Source organism: Chlamydotis macqueenii, chromosome 1 (genome assembly GCF_036417535.1).
Source record: "Chlamydotis macqueenii isolate bChlMac1 chromosome 1, bChlMac1.mat, whole genome shotgun sequence".
NCBI lineage: Eukaryota > Metazoa > Chordata > Aves > Otidiformes > Otididae > Chlamydotis > Chlamydotis macqueenii.
This window is the reverse complement of record NC_141556.1, coordinates 33,405,011-33,425,944: the sequence shown is the minus strand read 5'-3', so window position 1 is coordinate 33,425,944 and position 20,934 is coordinate 33,405,011. Positions and strand designations below refer to the sequence as shown.

Genomic DNA, 20,934 nt, shown 5'->3' with positions numbered 1-20,934 from the left:
TTTTTTTTCCTAATATCCAATCTAAATCTACCCCCCTCTATTTTAAAACCATTACCCCTCGTCCTATCACAACAGGCCCTACTAAACAGCCTTTCCCCATCTTTCCTGTAGGCCCCCTTGAGGTACTGGAAGACCGCTATCAGGTCTCCCCGGAGCCTCCTCTTCTCCAGGCTGAACAGCCCCAACTCTCTCAGCCTGTCCTCATAGGAAAGGTGCTCCAGCCCTCTGATCATCTTTGTGGCCCTCCTCTGGCCCTTCTCCAACTGGTCCATGTCCTTCTTATGTTGGGGGCTCCAGAACTGGACACGGTACTCCAGGTGGGGTCTCACCAGGGCAGAGTAGAGGGGGAGAATCACCTCCCTTGACCTGCTGGCCACGCTTCTCTTGATGCAGCCCAGGATGAGGTTGGCCTTCTGGGCCACAAGAGCACATTGCTAGCTCATGTTGAGCTTCTCGTCCACCAGCACTCCCAAGTCCTTCTCCTCAGGGCTGGTCTCAATCCATTCTCCGCCCAGCCTGTGTTTGTGCCTGGGATTGCCATGACCCAGGTGCAGGACCTTACACTTGGCCTGGTTGAACTTCATGAGGTTGGCACGGGCCCACCTCTCCAGCCTGTCAAGGTCCCTCTGGATGGCACCCCTCCTTTCCAGCGTGTCAACGGCACCACACAGCTTGGTCTGTCCATGTCGCTGACAAAGATATTGAACAGGGCTGGGCCCAACACGGACCCCTGAGGGACGCCACTCATGACTGGTCTCCACTTGGACATCGAGCCGTTGACCACCACTCTCTGAGTGCGGCCATCCAGCCAACTCCTTATCCACCGAGTGGTCTGTCCATCAAACCTATGTCTCTCTAGTTTAGAGAGAAGGATGTTGTGCGGGACAGTGTCAAAAGCTTTGCACAAGTCCAGGTAGATTATATCCGTTGCTCGTCCCTTGTCCACTGATGCTGTCACCCCATCATAGAAGGCCACCAAGTTGGTCAGGCACGATCTGCCCTTGGTGAAGCCATGTTGGCTGTCACCAACCACCTCCTTGCTCTCCATGTGCCTTAGCATGGTTTCCACTTAGTAGAATTTATTATTTTAAGTTCAGTTATTGGACAGAAATGTGTTTAAATTACTTTTATTTCATACCTGGAGTCTTTATTTGCAGTATACATGCTACTAAACTCCATATTCTTGACTTTCTGAGAAGTTATGTATTTGAAGTGAAATTGAATTATTTTTATAACATATTATTTATAACCTATTATTTATAGTTAATAAGAGATCTATACAGCTGCCTTTTGTGTGAAAGTCTTGCTCTCTCCTTATGGTTACCTGCAGTCTTACAGCACATGAGAAAACTGATCGCAATTAGTAATGCCAAAATGGCTTTTCAAGCTGTTAATAAATTATGTTCTTTGTGCACTCACACTGAGCAGATTGGCAGGTATCGTCAACCCAAAACCTAATCTATGCCACATAATAAGAAAAACATTGATTTTAATTTCAGATGCCCAGGCATACCCAATATGAAGCTATAGATGCTGGTGGACCACAGAGGCAGTGAAATGTCTGTCTTGGAAGATGATTCTTTCTTTTTGAAAGACTATTCTTTCCAGTAAGTTATCTTCTCTTACAGCTGTGCAAACAAACGATTGGGAACATGTGGTATGACTTTCAAAAATAAATACTCTTTCATGACTAACCCTAAACAGGAAAACATTCAGTTGGGAATATAACACAGAATCTTGCTAGGCTAACAAGCCACATCCTGAAACAGCCAGAGTCAGGGTAGCTCACCAAAAATAATAAAGTAATCAGCAGGCAGTTATAGAACAAGAAATTAGACTTGATGGAAATTATTCTGCTGATAGCAGTGCCTAAATATTTAAGATGCGCTGAGCTGGAAGGTTTAAGGGGCTCAGTAACCAAATTGTCAAACAATTCTTATCTGTCCAAAGCTCAAAGTGGAACTCTTGCCCAAAACCTGTGGCAAAAATCCTAAATCATTCCAGTGAGACCTGGACTAGCCCAAACTTCAGTTTCGAAAACAAACCCTGGGCTAATGACTTTTTAGTTACAGCTCTGCGAATCCAGAATAATCCTCTGAAACACAAATGCTGGCTCCTGGTTTTCACCGCTGCAACGCATGCCAAAACCAACCTGCCTGCATCCAGTCTGCACATCAGACCCCAGCTGACTGCAAATCACTGCAGAAATCCAGTTGCTCATTAGGCAATGCTAAACGCTTTTTCTGAAGCTAAACAATGTATCCACCTTCATCTGAAATGGATGTCAGAAAGAATTATTTTGGCTTTCATCTGTCAGTAGGGAATATATAGATATAGAAACAATTTTTGGTTTTAGAATGTATTAATGTGCTTACCTGCTATAATTTTAAATAATATTTGCTATGCTTTTTGGTTGTATACTGAACGCATACATGTCAAACAGCTAGCTGGCATTATCAGAGTATAAAATAATGGAATAAACTGATTAAGTCAGAAGGCTTCAGATTGATAATCTTTTCAGGCACCAATCTCAGGTTGGAATACAAGTTTGAATAATTCTCTGTTCTCCACATACACCTTCTTATAATCTATTAATTAATTTAAATATATTAAAATGATGCAACAAATGAGCATTCATACATTTTTCAATTATATATGGAATCAGGAATGTCTGTCAAATAAGTCTCCTTCAGTATCGATTCAAACGATGTCCCATTGTTACATACAGAAGCACAAATACATACGCAGTTTTCTTTCTTTCATTTTTATCAATAGTGCAAACATTGTCATTCCTCCTGTCAAAAATGCAAGTTCTTAGTTTCTAGGGTTAAGAAAAATAACTACCTCAGTCACATTAAGAACATAACACATAAGGGATCAGCTGGGTCACTGAGTCCAGCTCCAGTTTACAGAAAACCTTGGTTTTTAGTTTTGTTAGTAGGATTGGAGAGAAAATTTTCTTTACTTGGAATAATCTGTTCAAGTCTGAAAAAGAGATCAAGAAGAACAGGCTGCTGTTTTTCTCTTCCAGTAAATAAAATCCAGGTGGCAGGCAGAGGATGAGATCCACTAATTCTAAAAACCCAAAGTGCATTAGGACAGATTTGCAGAAGGTGTTAGGCATATAAAGTTACAGATAAATTTCTGCTGATGTATTCAGAAGTGTCCAAGCAGACTGACAGGTTTTTATGCCAGATTATATCAAACACAGCATATGGCCCTTAGTGACCAGAATTAATCTATCCATTTCCTTAATTGATCCATCAATTTCATTAGCTGCAGTCCTTGCTTAATAAATTATTATAAATGCAAAATATTTTATGAAAGCACTTGGTTCTTAAGTATACAGCATATTTAGGATAACTAATAAACATCCTTGCACATTGTTTTTCTCTATCATTAATAAACTCTCCTTACCAACAAGATGCAGCTAAATATTGTCTGGAGGAGCTGGCCTATGCCCCAGCTTTGGAATCTAAGATATATGATGCCGAGCAAGCTACTTAAACACATTTTTGCCCAGCTTTCCATGGCAGAGTTTTCAAGCTAACTGGCCAGGGCGTTACAGCAGGCAGCTGAGCACTGTTACAGCAGAGCTGGTCATTTGTCACTAAGTTAGCTGGAGAAGTATGGGGTGGTACTTGGAATAGCAAGATTGAGAGGCGCTCTTATTTCTGAAAAATCAGTCTTTTTGGACAACTTTGTTATTGGCCATAAACCCAGAATGGCATTAATACTTGATTGTAGAAAAGTGCTTGAAAATTATTTTCTTGAGGCCCTGCATAGATGCGTTCTAGGGAGGCCTACCGGCAGGACGCAGGTCTCTCTGTTCGGCGTCCTGTCCCTGCACAACCCACTCAGAAGTGTTTCACATTCCCCACATCTTATCACTTCAGCAGCCTGCATTCCTATCACAGAAGTCTGGATTCCTGAAACTCCAGCTCTCTCTAAAAAGGGAGTTGCACAACCTGACACTCGCATCCTTGTTGGATACAGTGCTCAGATACGGTAAGAGCATGATAGAAACACAGAGGAGGAAAGGAATGAACATACACGCTGTGCAAGGCTTGGATAATTTGAGTTAAACAAGGCTTGGAGACATGCTCTTAACGAGGAAGATAAAAAGAAATCTGCAATTACTACCAGTTTAGTGAATGAGGCAGTGGACTTAAGAGGAAAAAAGAGCAATGTGATTGTGTAATTAAAAACTGTTACATGTATGTAAACAAATGAGAGGAAAATTGAAGTTGCCTGGGCAACATTAATGCTGACATTGCCCAACTTCTAAGTGTTTGACTTTATAATCTTAATGTTAACGTTTTTTAGCCATAATATATAATTAGCCGCAGCCAATTAGGGATGCCACAGCTCCTTTAGTAACCGGTAATATTTACATTTAAATATGGAGAAAGATTACTGCTGGCTATACTGTATTATTTAATTATACAGTCACTTTAGAAATGAAATTATATCTGAAGCATTTGAGAGATTCCCTTGAGCAGAAGTGATGGAACAATTATTACTGCAATTTGGCATGAGGAAACTTTGCTGAAAGTCTAGAATTTCACCCAATCAGACAATTTGATTAGTGGTCCGTGTGTAGGGGCACTCTGCACTGCTGATGAGGAATTTGAAAATGCACTGTAAGAAAAGTAATCGTAATAACTCTGGACACTTTTCCTTAGTAACTCACATATCAAATTTATTAAGTCTTAAAAGTCAGTTCAGAATAATGTAATTAGTGCAAATTCAGTTCCATGATGGAAAAAAAAGAACAGTGTGTTCTAGCTGATTGCAATCACTCTGAATAAAAAGTTCTGGATTCTGCTGACAATTCAATTCATGATGACCAGCAACTACAGCTGGGCAAGGTCTGACAGCATCATGCCAAGCAGTTGTGGCTTTGAAGACACTGAGGTTTCTAAATTACTTTCCAGGAAAAGAGACATTAACAAGAAGGATGGACGTGTGGACATAGCTTTCTAGTAACAGTAACGTGGGCAGACTGATGGAAAATCGGAATATGCTCTCTCTGCCGGGTATTGAAAAGTCCACTATACAACTAAAGAAAAATAAATAGACGCATGTGAAAACACCAACTCAAGAAAGGTATATACAAACACATCTGGAAAATATAAAGGCGATAAAAACAAACTCCAAAGTGATCACAAACGTTTCCCCCAGACTTGGAGAACCTGGAGGCAGAAGGAGGTAAGATCTCAACAGCCGCTACAGTCCTCTTACAAGACAAGAATGGAAAAATACAGTAGATTCCTTTGGAGAGAGAATGTCATGCTGAAGATCCTAGTTTGGTGATGTGTATGCACAGATCAGGCATTGCACATTTACCAGAGCAAGCCTTGGGCTTATGCAGGGTTGGTAAAACTGCAAGCTTCCCAAGGTCACGCCACCATCAGACCACACCTTTGGCTGCAATCAGCCTCCTTTTGGGATGGGTGATCTGTGATCTGACTGGTGCCTTGTCTTATCTATTAGATGTAAGAAGGAAACTCAGCACTTGCCTGTGGTCATCCAGCTGCAGGCCTTGGAGCTAGCTAGCTCCTGGCTTTTGTCCTTGGACAGACTGTCTGCTCCCAGTCCTCAACTTCATGTTATCACGGAGTCTTTGGCCTATAGCTTGCCTTCTGTCCATGTTCCTGCCTTGCCTTTTAACTGTAAGGCTGTTCACTGGTTTTGCACAACGTCAGTGATTTTTAAGTGTATGTGCAGCCAAAGAATAACAAGGGCACACGAGAACACAAGAATGTGCCTATGGCTCAACAAAATGGTCCACCTAGCCCAGCCTCCTGTCCCCAAGAGCGGCCAATGCAGCTCTGTGTTAAAACTGCCATTCAATGTCTTCCAGCGTGAGATGAGGGCACAGAGGCAGCGAAGCTCCCACAGTGTATGAGCAGACAGGAGCAGTATCTTTTGGTTTTAGATCACCTCATGGCTTTTTGATTAATGAATTTCTCTCTATACCTTTTGATGCTGCAATTGCTACTTACAGTTCTTGGCACTGGGAAGAGTAAGGGCCAGTAAGTTTTGATTCCCTTCCACTCCATGAGGTGGCACAGTAGAAATCTTCTCAGGTATATCACATATTACAACACACTCTGAAGCAGACACCATAGATACATGAGGAAAAGTATCAACAGCCCTGTCCATGGGATAGCAAGAGTATTTTGAGTGCTTGATATGCAAGTTTGTTAATAATGTATTGAGTATCTATATATTACGTCACCTTAAGATTTGTGCTTATAAGCAACACATATAGAAGTATCATTTCCTGGTTAATGCCATATTTCAGACTTCAGCACAGTCACCCACTACCGTTGTGAACAGGTCTTTCAAAGCAGGAACAGTGGTGGCAGCTTCAGACCCACCAAAGTAAGCACATAATAATGTGGCGCAAAGCGCCATTTCTAGACTTCTCTAACAATTGTTACACCTTCCTAGAAAATTATCCATCCCAGAGTGAGGAAATTCAGTCTAAGGACCCATCAAGAAAGAATGCCGATGAATTTAAAAGTACAAGTCTCCTTGTACTTTTAAAGCATAAAAATATGGAAAATAGGTATTTTGATAGCTTATCTCAGGAGGAAGCAAAAAGAAGCCAGGACTATACACTAATGACGCTGATGAAAAATAATTGGCTTTGAATCTCAGATACCATTCAGCTGTAACAAAATCAAGCAGCAAGAACAATAAGGAGTAAAAAGCCAAACAGAAATTCTCTTTTTTTCCTCCTGTCTCTCCTATACCACAGTGCAATTCCATGAAATCTTAAAAAACAAAAAGCCCACAAAAGAGGAGATGCAAACTTTGCTTTGGAAAGCATGGAAGGACATTTTACTTTGGCATCTACAAAGTCCTGCTAAATCATTTTACGATGGTATGAACATACCAGACGGCAGTAACACAGGAACAACCATGGGGCTTGCTCCTTTCATACAACAGTGCAGATCTTCATGAAACCTCAAACAGTGCTAAGGGGCCCAGCCATACCCCTCTTCACAAACCCATTTCCACTGAGATTCTAACCCATTTCTTTAAAACTGTGGAATTGAGAGGATATTAAAAAAAAAAAAAAGTTTTCAGATAAAAAGTTAAGGAGCCTCTACAAAGTTGTTTTTCATTTAAGCTTAGGTAAGATTGCTTACACATCTCATTATAACGCTAGGGAAAAAGCGACTCTGATGGGCTGTTAGGAGGCTAGTCATAATCCCTTGACATTGGCTATGCTGAATTTTGTTTTATTTTTAAGGAGAGACCACAGTGGTTTCACTATAGATTCATTTTTTTGTGTGTGTGTGGAGGGGAGGAAAAATGACCTTTCAAAATGTGCGGATCCAGCTCACAGACTGTAAGGCGAGAAGGTACCAACAAGGTCATCCAGCCTGATCCCTGTAACACAAGCCAGAGGATTTCACCTCCTACTTCTTGTGAAAGCTCCAGCTTCTGGCTGAAGGTGAACAAACTTCTCAGTTTGAAAAATATTACTGAATTGCAGACTGACAGAGTGAGATCAAGGAGAGCTCTTAAAACAAGCAACAGATTAGGATTCAGTAAGTCCATCAAGAAAATCTTCTCTTTGCACTTTATCCTAAGTGTAGACTTAAAAAAATCAATAACTTGCCATATGGACATACTAATTTATAACTCACTGAAAAAACACAGAAGCTATGAAACAAATGTTGCAAGCAATCGTACAGAAACAAAAGACTCCAAAGACAAACCACATCCACTTTCTCTATACTGTGTTTTTTTCAGGCCTACCTGTATTTATAAACCAAAGCTCACAGTGCCATTTTATCTAGAGCTCTAAGTTTCAATGCAGACTTCATTTTGGAGGGATTTAGCACTCAGCCCTTCTATCTGTTTATTAGTTATTTTGGAAGTCCTTAGAGTAACAGGTTGATGGAGATGTTGCATGAGATGTTAGACAAGGGTCCACAGATATGGAAAACCCTACATTTAGGAATGTACTGTCACTTTCATTTTTTAAAATGAAATTAAGTAAATGTTCAGCTGAAAAAAAAAAGTAGAAAATTTTGCTTATACATGTTCAGAGACAAAGACAAAAAGGGCAGTGATGACTCCTAGAAACATGTATAAATAAGCATTTCAACCTCCCTGAAAGTAAACTTTGCTCAATAGACTCAATATTTTTTTTTAATATCGTATATATATTCTCACGTCTGTAGACTTCAGTTCCCTACGTTAGCACAGTTAGAAAGCTGCCCAACCATGTAAAATAAAAGCTTTTTAATCTTACTTATTGTCTTATTTTTGATCTGTGTTCTACATAGACAAGACCTTAAAGGTTGTAAGTAGTCACGTATCAGTCCCCTGCTGCACATAGCACTGATGGGATATGTCTGTGCAGAACTCACACAGTCAGGATTTCAACGGTCACCTTTCCTGTAGCCGCAGGCTTTGCTTTAGTTTAGTATCTGCAAAGTGGAGTGATCCTGGAATGTGAAATCACCAAATTTTGTATCCTGGACCCTGAGAGCACCTTATGCCACTTCTGAGTGACATTTCTCTTCTACATGAGCCAGATCTGCTCATATGGAGTCAAAGTCAGCACTCTGAAAGCCAAGAGAATCACTGATCCGAAAGATGACAGAATAAAACAGTGAACGAAATAGTGAAGGTGATGAAAAAGAATGGAAAGACTCATTCTGAAAGGAAACAGGATTTCTCTGGAGTTTTTTTTTGCATGCAAGGCGTTTCTGAGGAACATTCTGTTGAGGAGAACGGTCAGCGGCTTGTTCAGTGAACTGTAGGCAGTGAGAGATGCAGAAACTCCTCTGACAGACATATTTAATCTTAAGAGTGCAGGATAAACATCTATCCCCCAAACATTTAATTAAACTCAGAGGAAACAAAGAAAGAAAGAAAGATGAGGATACACTAGCCACAACTGATAAATGGAAGACCGTTTTTTAGACAGGTATTCATGCTTCCATCATGGATAGCTTTGGAAGATAAACCACTGAAAAAAACCCACCCTGAACAGCAATATACAGTCTCTGGGGGCTGAGACTGCAACATTTACACACTTAAATGGCTTCATGGATGCTGACAGTTCCACTTAACTGAAAAGGATTGTTCTCATGTTTGTGTCATGTTTGTCTCATAATACGTCCCTACTTGGACTGGTGCACAGAGATGAGCAGCAGCCTGCTATCTCAGAAGTTTATGCTGTTGAATGAAGACTTACAGGAGCAAATTACAGGTTAATGCTGTAAAAATCAGGATTTCTACCATGCACTGAGAGGAGTCAGTGAAATTTTGGCAATGTAACAGCTATCAGAAGCACTGCACTACTTGGGTCCAAACATCATAAAATGTCACTGTTCATACGTATTTTCTTTACTTGAGAAATTTCAGATGACTTGTTAGTGAGATCTGACTTAAATCAGCTCTGTCAAACTACAATACTGCTGATATTATAAGAGGTACAAATGATAAAATCAAGAAGCAGCATAAGCTGTTTATCATTTTTGTGTAAGCACTCTGCCTTCCCTGCCTGGAACACGCCTGTGCCCAGAACCTGGCCTAATAAACATGCACATCTCTGAAGGCTGATTTGCTGAAGGACTGTGACCTAACGCATCAGTGAGGTCTGCAGAATTAACCCTCTGGTCAAGAGTATGATAAGCTGTTTTTTCATCTGATCCAGCACTGAAGCACATCATTGCACGATGCACCTGGACCTCTGCCAGTCCCTGAGAGCCTTCTTAAACCTGAAGGAGTTTTCTTCATTGCTTAAAATAATGGGAGCTTGGGGTTTTTTTTCCTACCCTGATCAACTAACCCAAATCAGTTGTCCTTAGGCAGGAAACATAAAGAAGACAAGCCATTTTTGCTTTTGCCGCAAGACAGACTTCCCAAGATGAACTCCGAGCACACTGTCAAAATTACTCTCCAATTACATGGAGAACGAGTGTACCCTGCCTTCGGTGTGCTTTACAGGAGGGCAGCCCATGCGCAGCCATTGCCCCAAGCGACAAACACAGCTTTTTTAGTAGCCAAGCTGATCCCGTGGTGCTCCTCACCAATGCCAAGCCTCCAGGCAGCTGTGGAGCCTTTTCACAGGGAACTGAAATGATTAATCAAATTGTAATTGCAGATGGCTGTTTGGTTAGACTTCAGTGCCTATGGATCAATGAGCTACCTAATTAGAAATCTTAAGTTTGAAATAGGTTTCTAAAATTATGCCCATTGCTCTTAAATTTGCATGTCTCCAAGGAAAGAGATTTGAATTTCTGTAATGAGTGTCTCAGAACATGTGCTTTAAAGTATTTCCTACACTCAGTTGTTATACAGTGTGTTTACAGGAGGGTCCCAAAAAGACACTTTTAATTACTTTGACTATGAAAATATTAACTTTAAAGTAAAAATCTATAGTCGTTTTTGAGCTACTTTATGTGTGTAGATGCAAAGGCTCATGCCTGTCAGAGTTCCCAGTGCTGGACCCAGAGTTCAGAAATAAATGCCATACTTCTGTTTCCTCATCAGGAAATACTTTGTAGTTTGAGCAATTGAAGGGCTCTTCAGATTTTTCTTCTAGCAGCTGCAGCTTAATAACCAACTTCTACCTAATCTCACCTTCTTCTGTGCATAAGTGGTCTAAAAGAGAGCTATGGTCTTCTTGTAAACACCAATAAATTTACAAAAACATCTGGAGCTCTATTTGGCTGGAGCTCATCGCCCCTGAAGCTTCTTTGCTCCTCACTTGATTATCAGCAAGGAGCAAGTTAAAAAAAAAACTAAAAATTCCTTAGGTCGTATTGATTTCCTCCTTCTTTTTTTTTTTTTTTTTTTTTAATAATAATACATAACATGTTTAAGTCTTACCAAATATTGTAGGCGTTTTTGCTGGGCTGTTTGTCTTAAGCATAGCCATCAGTTTATAGATTAAACTGTCCTTTTGTGCAAATTCTTTCTTGTCTTTTATAGACAGCAGAATAATTAAGTGAATTTAATTATTTTTCCTAGAATAAATCAGTATATACGGCGATGATGAAAGATTTAATAAAGATATTTCCTCCATTAGGGACTAGTTCTGCATTCTCTACTATGCATAGCATTTACAAAAATGATGCTATTCCCATTCTAGTCAATGGGACTGCTCACAGGGGTAAAGTGTGCATTGTTTGACCTCATCCTTGTTCATTAATGCCGATAAAAACACCATTAGACTACTTAAGGAAAAACCACATAGCAAGAGAACACTAATAATTTTACTAATATTGCACAAACACTAATAAAACTCGCTGACAATGCTGGAGCTCTCTGGATCATCTCAGTCTTGTTAAGTGTTATTATCTCTAACTGCAGTGCCAAACCTAGAGCAGTGGAAATTTTTTGCAAATAATTAATGGTATAAATATAGTATTTTTTTTCCTGCTGGATAAATTACCTATGAACACATTGTGATTTTTACTATATATTAAAAATATGCATGAAGACACCACAGATCAATTATTTACATTCACTGCACCTACAGTTATACTACCTCAGTCCCTCGATTTTCCTGATGAACTGACTTGGAAGAATCTTTATGCCACTGCTTATGAGTTCCTGACCAGATAAATAGGTGTAGAGCTGCGCTGGTCAGCTTTCCCCTTATGAGTACTGCCAAGAGTTCTTCCTCTTTCACTTTTGCTCACTTTCTTAGTCTGTACCCACCTCTCAACAGATGTTTTGCCTTTACTTCCATCTCCTTACCCTTTCCACCTCTTCAACACTTCCTATTTTACCAGACCCTTCAGTCAAGACCCGGATCTGTGCTACAGGAGTCTCTCCACTGATGTGAGTTCTGGTCTTTGGTGCTTATCTCAGACACCATCCACTGACAGCAACAGACTCCAGCTTCTCCACAGGCAGGACGTGGCTCTTCTTCCACTGTGCCAGATCACAGCAGCTGTCCTTGGATCACTCCTATCAGTTCCCAGCACCGTTAGCAGGGTTCCTACACTGATAGCGTTTTACAATCGGCTCTCATATTTTCCACCCTGATATGCAATCCAGATTCTCAGTTAATGCAATCCATTTTCTCAGTTAAATATTCCTCCCACAAAGGATGGAAAGAATCCACATTGTTTCATCCACTGGAAAGTCACTAATCTCATCCCCTTCTCTGGACCAAAACGTATTAACTCTGGCACCACCACAGCACAGAAGACTCAGTGCATCTTAACACAAGTGCTTCCTGCTCCCACTCTTCATCCCAAATTCTCTCCCCTGCCCAGTTAAGATTACTCATCTGACTGCAATTTCCCAAACTAGTAACAGTTGAGGGACAGGTCAGGAGTCTCTGCTGCAGTAGTGGAGCAAGAACCAAGAGCTTCCTGTAGACTCTCTCAAAGTCAAGTGCCTTAGCAAAAGATCCACCCAAGATAGAAGCCCACAGGACAGAAACACACCACAGTCACTCAAGTTATCAGACATTTATCCTGCAACTGCTCTCAAATAGCACTTGAACAAAACAGAGGTGGTGGCTGTTTCCTACAGAATAACACCAGAGCAGCACCTCATTCTGATGACTGTACTGTAAGCAATCTCCTATGCAAATATTTAATCTCCCATGACAAATCACATCTAAAAAATGCCAGAGAACCTGACTAACCAGGTGAATGGAGCCAGGGGAAATCCACCAACAAAAAAAATGAAAGGAAGGCAAACTATAAAAGCAAAGTAAAATCTGCTAGTGGTGGCAGTTCCTACAGAACTTTGATTTTCAGCTATGTCTAAAGAATATTGATGATTAGTGGGTTAGTTGGAAATTATTTAACATAAACACTAAATTGAAGGGTTCAGTCTTATTCAGCTTTTATACAATATTTTGAAACTAAGCAGAAATTTCAATGACATGAGGCATAAAATCAATTAAAGAACGTTTATGTTCCAGTAGACTTGTAACTACATTGCTTAAAGTTCAGTCAGTTTGTGTTTTAAGACATTTTTGTTAATTTTCCAATATGAATCTGGTATTCATTAAAGATGCTTAAATGTGGTCTCTTTCCAGAACTATTTGGTCTTCTTGGTTCTTCCTGATACCAGGGCCTATGCTGGTCTGAGTCTTACCCTTTTACAAACATAACACATATATTTTATTAATATGGCTATTGCCATCAGCAAAACCATCTAGGCTCTGCCTATTTTGCATTTAGTAACATTATGCCCTTCAACAGGTCAAGTGCTGTATGGAAGGTGGACCATCTACATTGACAAGGTTTGGAATTGAAGGCTTGTGAACAGGAAGCGGCTCTGACATGGATGCAGGACAGCAACGGGTAAAAGGGATTATACTCCCATTTGATAGTATCATGCAACGGGAGAATATATGCCCGGCTGCCTGATGCTAATGAAAGTGTAAGTCTTCCCCAGTCTTCACTTTTTGCCACTGAGCAGCCCATCCCTGATAAATCAACAACTGCTTTAGGTGAGTTATCTTTGTATAGGCAGAGTACTAAATCATGTATATACAAATGCGAGGCTTGAGTACACCTCTTGGCTTCCTTGGGAAGGGTGTCCCATGTGTATATAAGGAGGTTGGGGAGTGAGTCTAAATCCTGCTGAGGAGTGGGGACTGCTCAAATATTAAATCAAGCCATCTTGAGGCTCAGGACTTTTAAAAAAATAATCTTTAGTGATGCTTCAGGATCTCACTTGTGAAGTCCATGCAGGGAATCGTGCCTGCATGTCTACTGTTGTGATCATATGCTGAGGCTGGGACAGGTGAGAACAAGGGGTAGAAATAATTCCATTGAACCCAGCAAAACAGACACCCATATAATTCCTCAGGAAGCAATCAAGACACTCATCCTGTCACAAAGACTTCCAATTGATGCAGGATACCTGAGTAAAGTGTGAAGGGTGGGAAAGACAAAGGATTCTGTGCTCAGATGTTTGCTTTCTTACGCTGATTATCAAACAAAATCCATTGTTTGACGGCAATTCGCATGGTTGCCCATTTTCATTCCCCATAGAAGACACTGGCAATAAGAAAATAAAGCATTCAGTGTCCTTCATTACAGGTTTGCATTTCTACCACACTGCAACTGATACAACCCCAATGAAAAACAAGGCCAAAATGCCATGAAGACTAAAGCTGCCACTGTAAGGTGGTTGTAGGGGGAATACTTCTTTTGGCAGCCAAGCCAATTTGTGCTGGCTTGACGTGTTTGTGACATTACGGCTTACGGTTTTCATTTTGACTTCAATATTCATCAGACCTGAACCTGAACACAAAATGTTAACAACGTCCCAGTGGGCTCTCACCGTGGCCAGTGCAGTAGATGAACACATACGCTCTTCGATGGGAAAACTGTTCTGCCTGCATTCACAGGGAGCCTGGATTTGAGTCAAAACCCCCTAAAAAGTGACAAGTAATACTAGGCCCATGCCTTGGTGAATTTCTTTTTTAATTTTATATTAAAAACATCAATCAAGTATCAGTTTAATAACATATATTTTCTGCAGAGTGATACTTCAGACCATTAGAAAGGATCCTGCACTGAAGCAATAGCGACAGCCCACCAAAGCAAGCTTATTTTTTCTATTCATTGAGAGACAGAGCTCAACACTTGCACAATATTTCTGTCCCCACCTTTGTTTTCTGAATATAAGAACAATCAACAATCCAAACCGGTGGCATCATTTTTCAGTGCCCTCCTCCTTGACATTCACACCCTGTTAAATGCATTATCTCGTTAAACACACACCTGCAGCAGCTCCATATGATTAAGGCCCGCAGCACCTTTCTCATGTCAGGCACAGGATATTTAGTTTTATTAGTTGTGCATTTTTTATCATGCACAAAACCAAGCAACTATTTTTCCTGACCTGCCCCTCTTAATCTCAAACTGAGGCTAATGCTTTTTTTACTTGACCTTTTTTTTTTAGGGAGAGTATAATAATGTATTATCTCAAACTGAAAATAAACAAAAAAAAAAAAGAAAAAAATCCATTGTTCTTTATAAGGGATAAGCTGGAAGGCATTACAAAGACTATTTAATTTATGACAGTCAATTGCACTCATACAAAATCACTGTTGTGCTTTGTATTTTTTTTTACCATGGCAGAAACCATCAGTTTTAGTATCAGTTCCCCCCTGGGGTTTGCCACATGTCTAGTGGCAAACTAGACCTTAATTCCACAGCATGCAACCCATCATTTCCTAGGAAATGGCAGGTACCAAGAAATGAAGTGATTTAAATGATAACAACTTTATTGAACTTTCCATGCATATAGTAACTGATCTTATTCATGATCCTTCTCTAGTTACTTTTGAAAGGTCTATTTGTGTGACCCACGGACTGACACGACATCTGTTATGGCATACGTAGATCACTCCTTCCAAGTCTCTGGTCTCCTGAAATTCAAGCTCTCTACCAGCAATTTGATATACTGCATGAACTGCAAACTACCTAATGCTAGGACATTTCTGTGATTTTTTAATTGCATTACTTTCAATAACTTTAACACCACAGAACTGCTGGAGTTCTGTACCATGTAACACAAGTCTGGCTGTTTCCTACATATCAATTTCAATAAGTTTTCTTTTTTACAAATGACAATGCCTAAAAAGTCATTAAAAAAATCTAAGGTGTTTATCATAAATGTGTACAGGGTGTTTTTCCTTTTAAAAGAAATTGTAGACTGTGTAAACAAAGCAAAAACTTTAAGAAAACACCTCCGATAAGTATCTGAAATAAAATTAACGACTTAATAACCAGGAAAAGAAAGAAAACTATTACTATTAAAGTTGTGCACATGGCACAAGTTGATGCAACGGCTGGTAACAAGTCTGTCTACAGATTGCAGACTAACCTGTCAACCACACTTCTATGTTCAGTACAACTAAATCTAAAATACAGGCACAGAAAAAACTTTCAAAGTACAAGAAGTTTCTAATGGACAACTGGGAATTCTGCTATAGTATAAAAACTTAAAAAAGAGAAAGATCTGGTACATTTGTGAAGTTTATCAATTCCCTAAATTCCTGCCTGATTCTTGAAATACTCTGATCTCCTCCAGAGTTTATGCATTATAAATAGCTGCAAAACAGTAATTATATTGTAGTTAAATATTTATACTCTCACTATGTGTTTTTTAGTACTTTTGTAGAAAAAAAACATTAAATCAGAATTAAGAAGTGAGTGGCACCAGCAGTGAAGAGTTTGAATGCAACCATACTCAGTGACAAGGCTGTTACTCCTGCGTGACTTGGATTCGGTGAAAGCTAAGTGGGCAGAAAGTCAGAAAATAAAATTACTGAAGTATGAAGAAAGGAAGAAACATAGGTAAACCATCCGGGTAACAGATAGAAGAGGAAGGACATAAAGGCATGAAAGGTAGTTTATATTTTGACCAGTATCACAGGACAAGTACAAGACCTGTACAAGTCCCGGCTCACCACGAAGAGTCTCTTGCTGTCTCAATAGCAAATCAGAATAAATGAGACCATGTGTCTACATTCCTGCTTACTCCTGTTCCTTGTCTCCTAGATGCACATGTACAAGAATGGTGTAGCAAACAGAGCACAGAATCCCCGGGGAGCAGGAATTCTTGATTCTCAGCTTATCAGATGTATCCATCCCCCAGTCTTCTTCAGGACAGCGGGCGACTGAAATATGCCCCGGTAATTTTGAGGTTGATTATGACAAAGAGAAGAAACAGAGGAGAAAGCCAGGTGTGACAGGAGTGGACTGGGGCAGTCCTACTCAGTACTGTAGGTAGAATGAAAGGCAATTTATTGTCCTTGCAGAAACAGAATTACATATTTTTAAAGAATTTGCTTATAAAGCTTTGCATGTTATACATTTATCAGATCTGATCCCTGCACCTACTGCCGGGTAGGCCATTTTTAAATTTCTCACAGTGTTGGGATTACAGTTAATAAATTGCAGAACAAAGCCACATTTTTCAATCAAGGAGTCTAACTGTCCAGACTTTCCATTGCCTTTAGAAGACTTCTATAGAGAATTGGCCATTTCACATCATCATAAAAGCAAACACTGGAGTAATTTGGAGAACGCTGTTGGTATACTGTACATTCATACTGGAGTACAGTATATGATACAACAATATTTGTAGGGTCATATGAGAGGCAGGTCAACTTAATGAAGCTATTGAATAGGAAAAAATAGAAGCTCTAGGCAGACAATATTATAAAATTCAATATATGCCATGAGAAAACAAGCAGAGAACAGAACAGTGGGCAAAACATTCAAGGCCAGGCTGGATGGGGCTCTGAGCAAACTGATCTGGTTGGAGATGTCCCTGCTCTTTGCAGGGGTGTTGGACTAGATGACTTTTAAAGGTCCCTTCCAACCCAAACTATTATGTGATTCTATGATGCTATGAAAAGTAATGAGGTGAAGAATAGCTACATCTGCTCTTCACCATTGGCATTACAGGGTTCCAGTTGTACAATGGGTTGTACAAAATTGGTTATTTTAGGTTGCAACTCCACAAATAACGTTGCTTGAATAAGCTGGTACTATTGTACATTTTTATTGTAGTTGGTAAAAACGTGTGCTGAAAAACAGCATGAAATACTTTTCAGAACGAAGAGCTAGTTATCCCCATCAGCACAGTGTCTACATCGTGTGATGTTAAAAGGTTAACATCCATTTCTTGGTCATCTATGAAGTACGGCTTGATGATTATTGCATCAAGCAAGATGCAATAATGATGGGAAGGTGGTCTACACTCAAGGAACAACTAGGTGACACATGTGAGCAAAACCAAGACAACAGAGCGAGCAAGATGTTAACATAGCCCAGTGAAAAGTATTTCAATGCAGAATGGTTAGTCAGAGCAGCATCTGGATACTGTCTGCAGAAGTTAATTTTTCTGGAAAGCACACTCAGATATTCTGTAAATCCAAAAACACAAGCAAACTAATTTAGATATAGTATGAGGTTTGGCACCAGGGAAAGAAAAACTTCACAGTTTATGGAACTGTCTGACGGCTTCTAGGCAGAAAATAATGGGTTTGGAGAATTTTAAATGATGTGGCAACCACAGGTCAATGTCCTTCCCACCATTTCTGCCTGGTAACAAGATATCTCAGAAACAAATTGATGTCACTAACTCAACAATCCTCTTGAAAACAGTCCGACTCCAAAAGAAAAAGTTGCCCGTCATGTTTAAGCACTGGAAAAAAAGGTTTTCAACTTGTCAAAAAAGCCTAACTTCAGGACAAGACTTTCTTCCTTAAGCACAAGTCTGCCCGGAACAACCCATTTCAAAGCTATGCGTGGCCAGCAGCACGGTTGTGGTAGCTTCCTGTGGATTGGGACTCCTGAGCCCAGGTCTTTCTCTGGACTCCTGCCTAAGTCTGCTTCTGACGTGAGTGGTTTGCTAGTCGTCAGCGTGGATAACCAAACCCAACTACATATCAATATGACCTAGAGCGCTCCCTTTATGAGCCATGACTACAAACTCTGATGCACCATAATAATGCTTTCCTGATGAGCTAGAAATACTTGGGATTGATCTTGAATAGGACTGGAAAGAGTTCAGAAGTCCTGCCTCCTTGCTAAAGCAGGGATGGCTTTCTTGGGAACAATGCAGATGCAAGTGGTACAATATATCTGGAGGTAAATGGATGATTTATAAGTTTCTCGGACTAATAAAATAGCTCTCCTGTAATTATACCTAACACAAAAGCCTTGAGACTGTTACCCATGCATTTTGCAAGGCGGCATAGCAAATGTGACAGAGCTGTGTGCTGCGTAACAGGCTTTGCATAACAACTCCCGAAATCGTCACCGCTCCATTTTTAGTAAATTTGGCCACATAGCATGTGTTGTTCCAAGCGGCTCTATCCTGCAAGCAGAACACGCAGCTCGTGATTTGCTGGCTCTGAGAGCTGAACTAACACCAAATTTGACAGAGAGCCATGAGTAGGAAACAATTGAGTTGTTCTCTGGGGTAAGAAATGGAAAGTAAAAGGCATGTGTTGATTAATACATCGCAGTGCTGATTCATCTTTTAATTCAGGGAGTGGAGTCAAACAATTCCTCTGCCTCTCTCATCTGGAAAACTGAATTTGTCTTTGGACTGTTACTATAAAGCAAAGGATACTCCCACAGCATCTGAAACAAAGGTCAGTAATGTTGGAGGAAAGATGTTCCCCCATTTCCACAGGCACTGGGTGAGGCTCAAACTTTAATACACTTTCGAAGTGAACTAACTGAATAAATGAGGCAAATTGTATTGGCCATTATTAAGGATTAGTGTTTAAAGGCAACAACAGTATCAGAGAGAGTTGGTGTCACCAGAACTTTTTACAAACGCAGAAATTCAGCCCCAATATTAAAAAATTATCAAAATGCTATATTTCTCAGTAAAAAATATTCACAACCTTTTGAACAATAATGAGCAGGAACCCTTTTTATTTGATAAAATTTATATATATACAAACCTATCTTCTACTTTCTTGTCTAATTGACATTTGCCTGCATTCCTTCTTTGTTGTCAACAAATTTTAACCAGTTAAGTAGAAATAAAAGACTTCAGAGTATCTGGGATATTGCAGCAGAAATCAGCTTCTGAACGGAAGTAAATCTGTGTCTCTTTAGTGAAATGAATAGAGCCCTTCAGTCTGAACCAGCTGAGAACCAGCCCCTTCTGGGCTGTTTTCTGGAAATACTTTAACGGAATTCATTCTCACAGTAAATACAAATGTCATTGTTGTGGACTGCTGCCGTTGGGACAAGGCTAATATACGTTGTCTTTGAATTTAAAACTCTCCGGTCATTTTGCTGTCTGTATTTCTGGCAGACACAATATGCTCCTCGCCTCCCCCCCCCCCAGTAAAATGACTATCTTTCCATGCTTTGGCATTTTTTTCCCTTGTCTCGTTTTTTTTTTTCTTTTTTTTTTTTTTTTTTGGGGGGGGGGGGTGTGGGGGGCGGGGTGGCGGTGTGTGTCATTTTCCCCTTCCTTTGCCTGGCTGTCAAATTAAGGCACGCAAGTCAGGCAGTGCGGGGAGAAAGCGCCGCTGTCCCTGGAAGCCGATGCCAGCCCCAGGGCTCAGCCCTGGGGGATGATGCATGGGGGGGGGGGGGGGGGGGGGGGGGGTGCGGAGGAGATGGCATTCTTCCCATTTTCCTAGGGAACTAAGCAGCCTGGCACAGGAGATCACTGGGACACCCAGGGTCTCCAGCATCACACTTTGCTGCTTCTGTGCCACCTGACGCCGTTCCCTCCCATGAGGGGGAAAGGACCAGAGCAAGTTTTCGGTGCTTCTCTGCCACCTAAGCCCGTGCCGGTGCCGTGGCAGCCGGAGCCGCTTCACGGGGAAGCCCCACCTGCCCGGCACCGCCGGCGCGGACAAAGAGACCACGGATTCTCCACGGGAACATCACCAGAAGTTGTAGCAGAAGGAGGTGAGCTGTGGTGCCTGCCAGCACCCCCGCCTCCCCGGTCACCGCCCGCAGGTGCCCTCCCCACTCGCGACAACCGGTTCCGCGTGGAACTTCCCCGGGCTGCAGCCCTGGCTCGAGGGGCGAACCCGCGCTCCCGTCCCGGCGTCGTCCCGAGGGGGGACCCTCCCCGCGCCGGCCCCCTACTCACCGATCTCTCCATCATCATCTTCCTCTTCCTCCTCCTCCTCGTCCTCCCCCTCCAGATCCAGCAGCACGTCCTGGTTCTGCGCATTCATCTTCCCGAAGTGGCGGGACCCTCTCCCGCTCCCCCGCCGCCGGGCAGCCCCGCCCTGTCCCGGGGGCGGAGCTGCGGGCCGGCCCCAGGTGGGATCCCCGACGGGCAGGGCTCCGTCATTCCCTCGTCCTTATGTCGTCATCGCCTTCGAAACGTGGGGTTTGCTGGAGCGGGCGGTGCGGGGAGAAGGCAGCGGCCCTTGCCAAAAGCTGTTCTCTGTTAGGAAGCACGTTCACTCGG

At 41.3% G+C, this 20,934-nt stretch overlaps 1 protein-coding gene across 2 annotated transcripts in view; it reads right to left on the bottom strand.

Moving 5' to 3' along the window:
* Positions 1-20,706, bottom strand: part of ANO6 (anoctamin 6) — a 76,982-nt gene extending 56,276 nt beyond the window's left edge. For both annotated transcript variants that reach the window (XM_086748343.1, XM_086748354.1), the window contains exon 1: positions 20,608-20,706. In XM_086748343.1, the coding sequence (XP_086604469.1) occupies positions 20,608-20,695 (88 nt within the window). In that variant the 5' untranslated portion in view covers positions 20,696-20,706. The remainder of the gene's footprint in view (positions 1-20,607) is intronic.
* Positions 20,707-20,934: the final 228 nt, after the last annotated feature.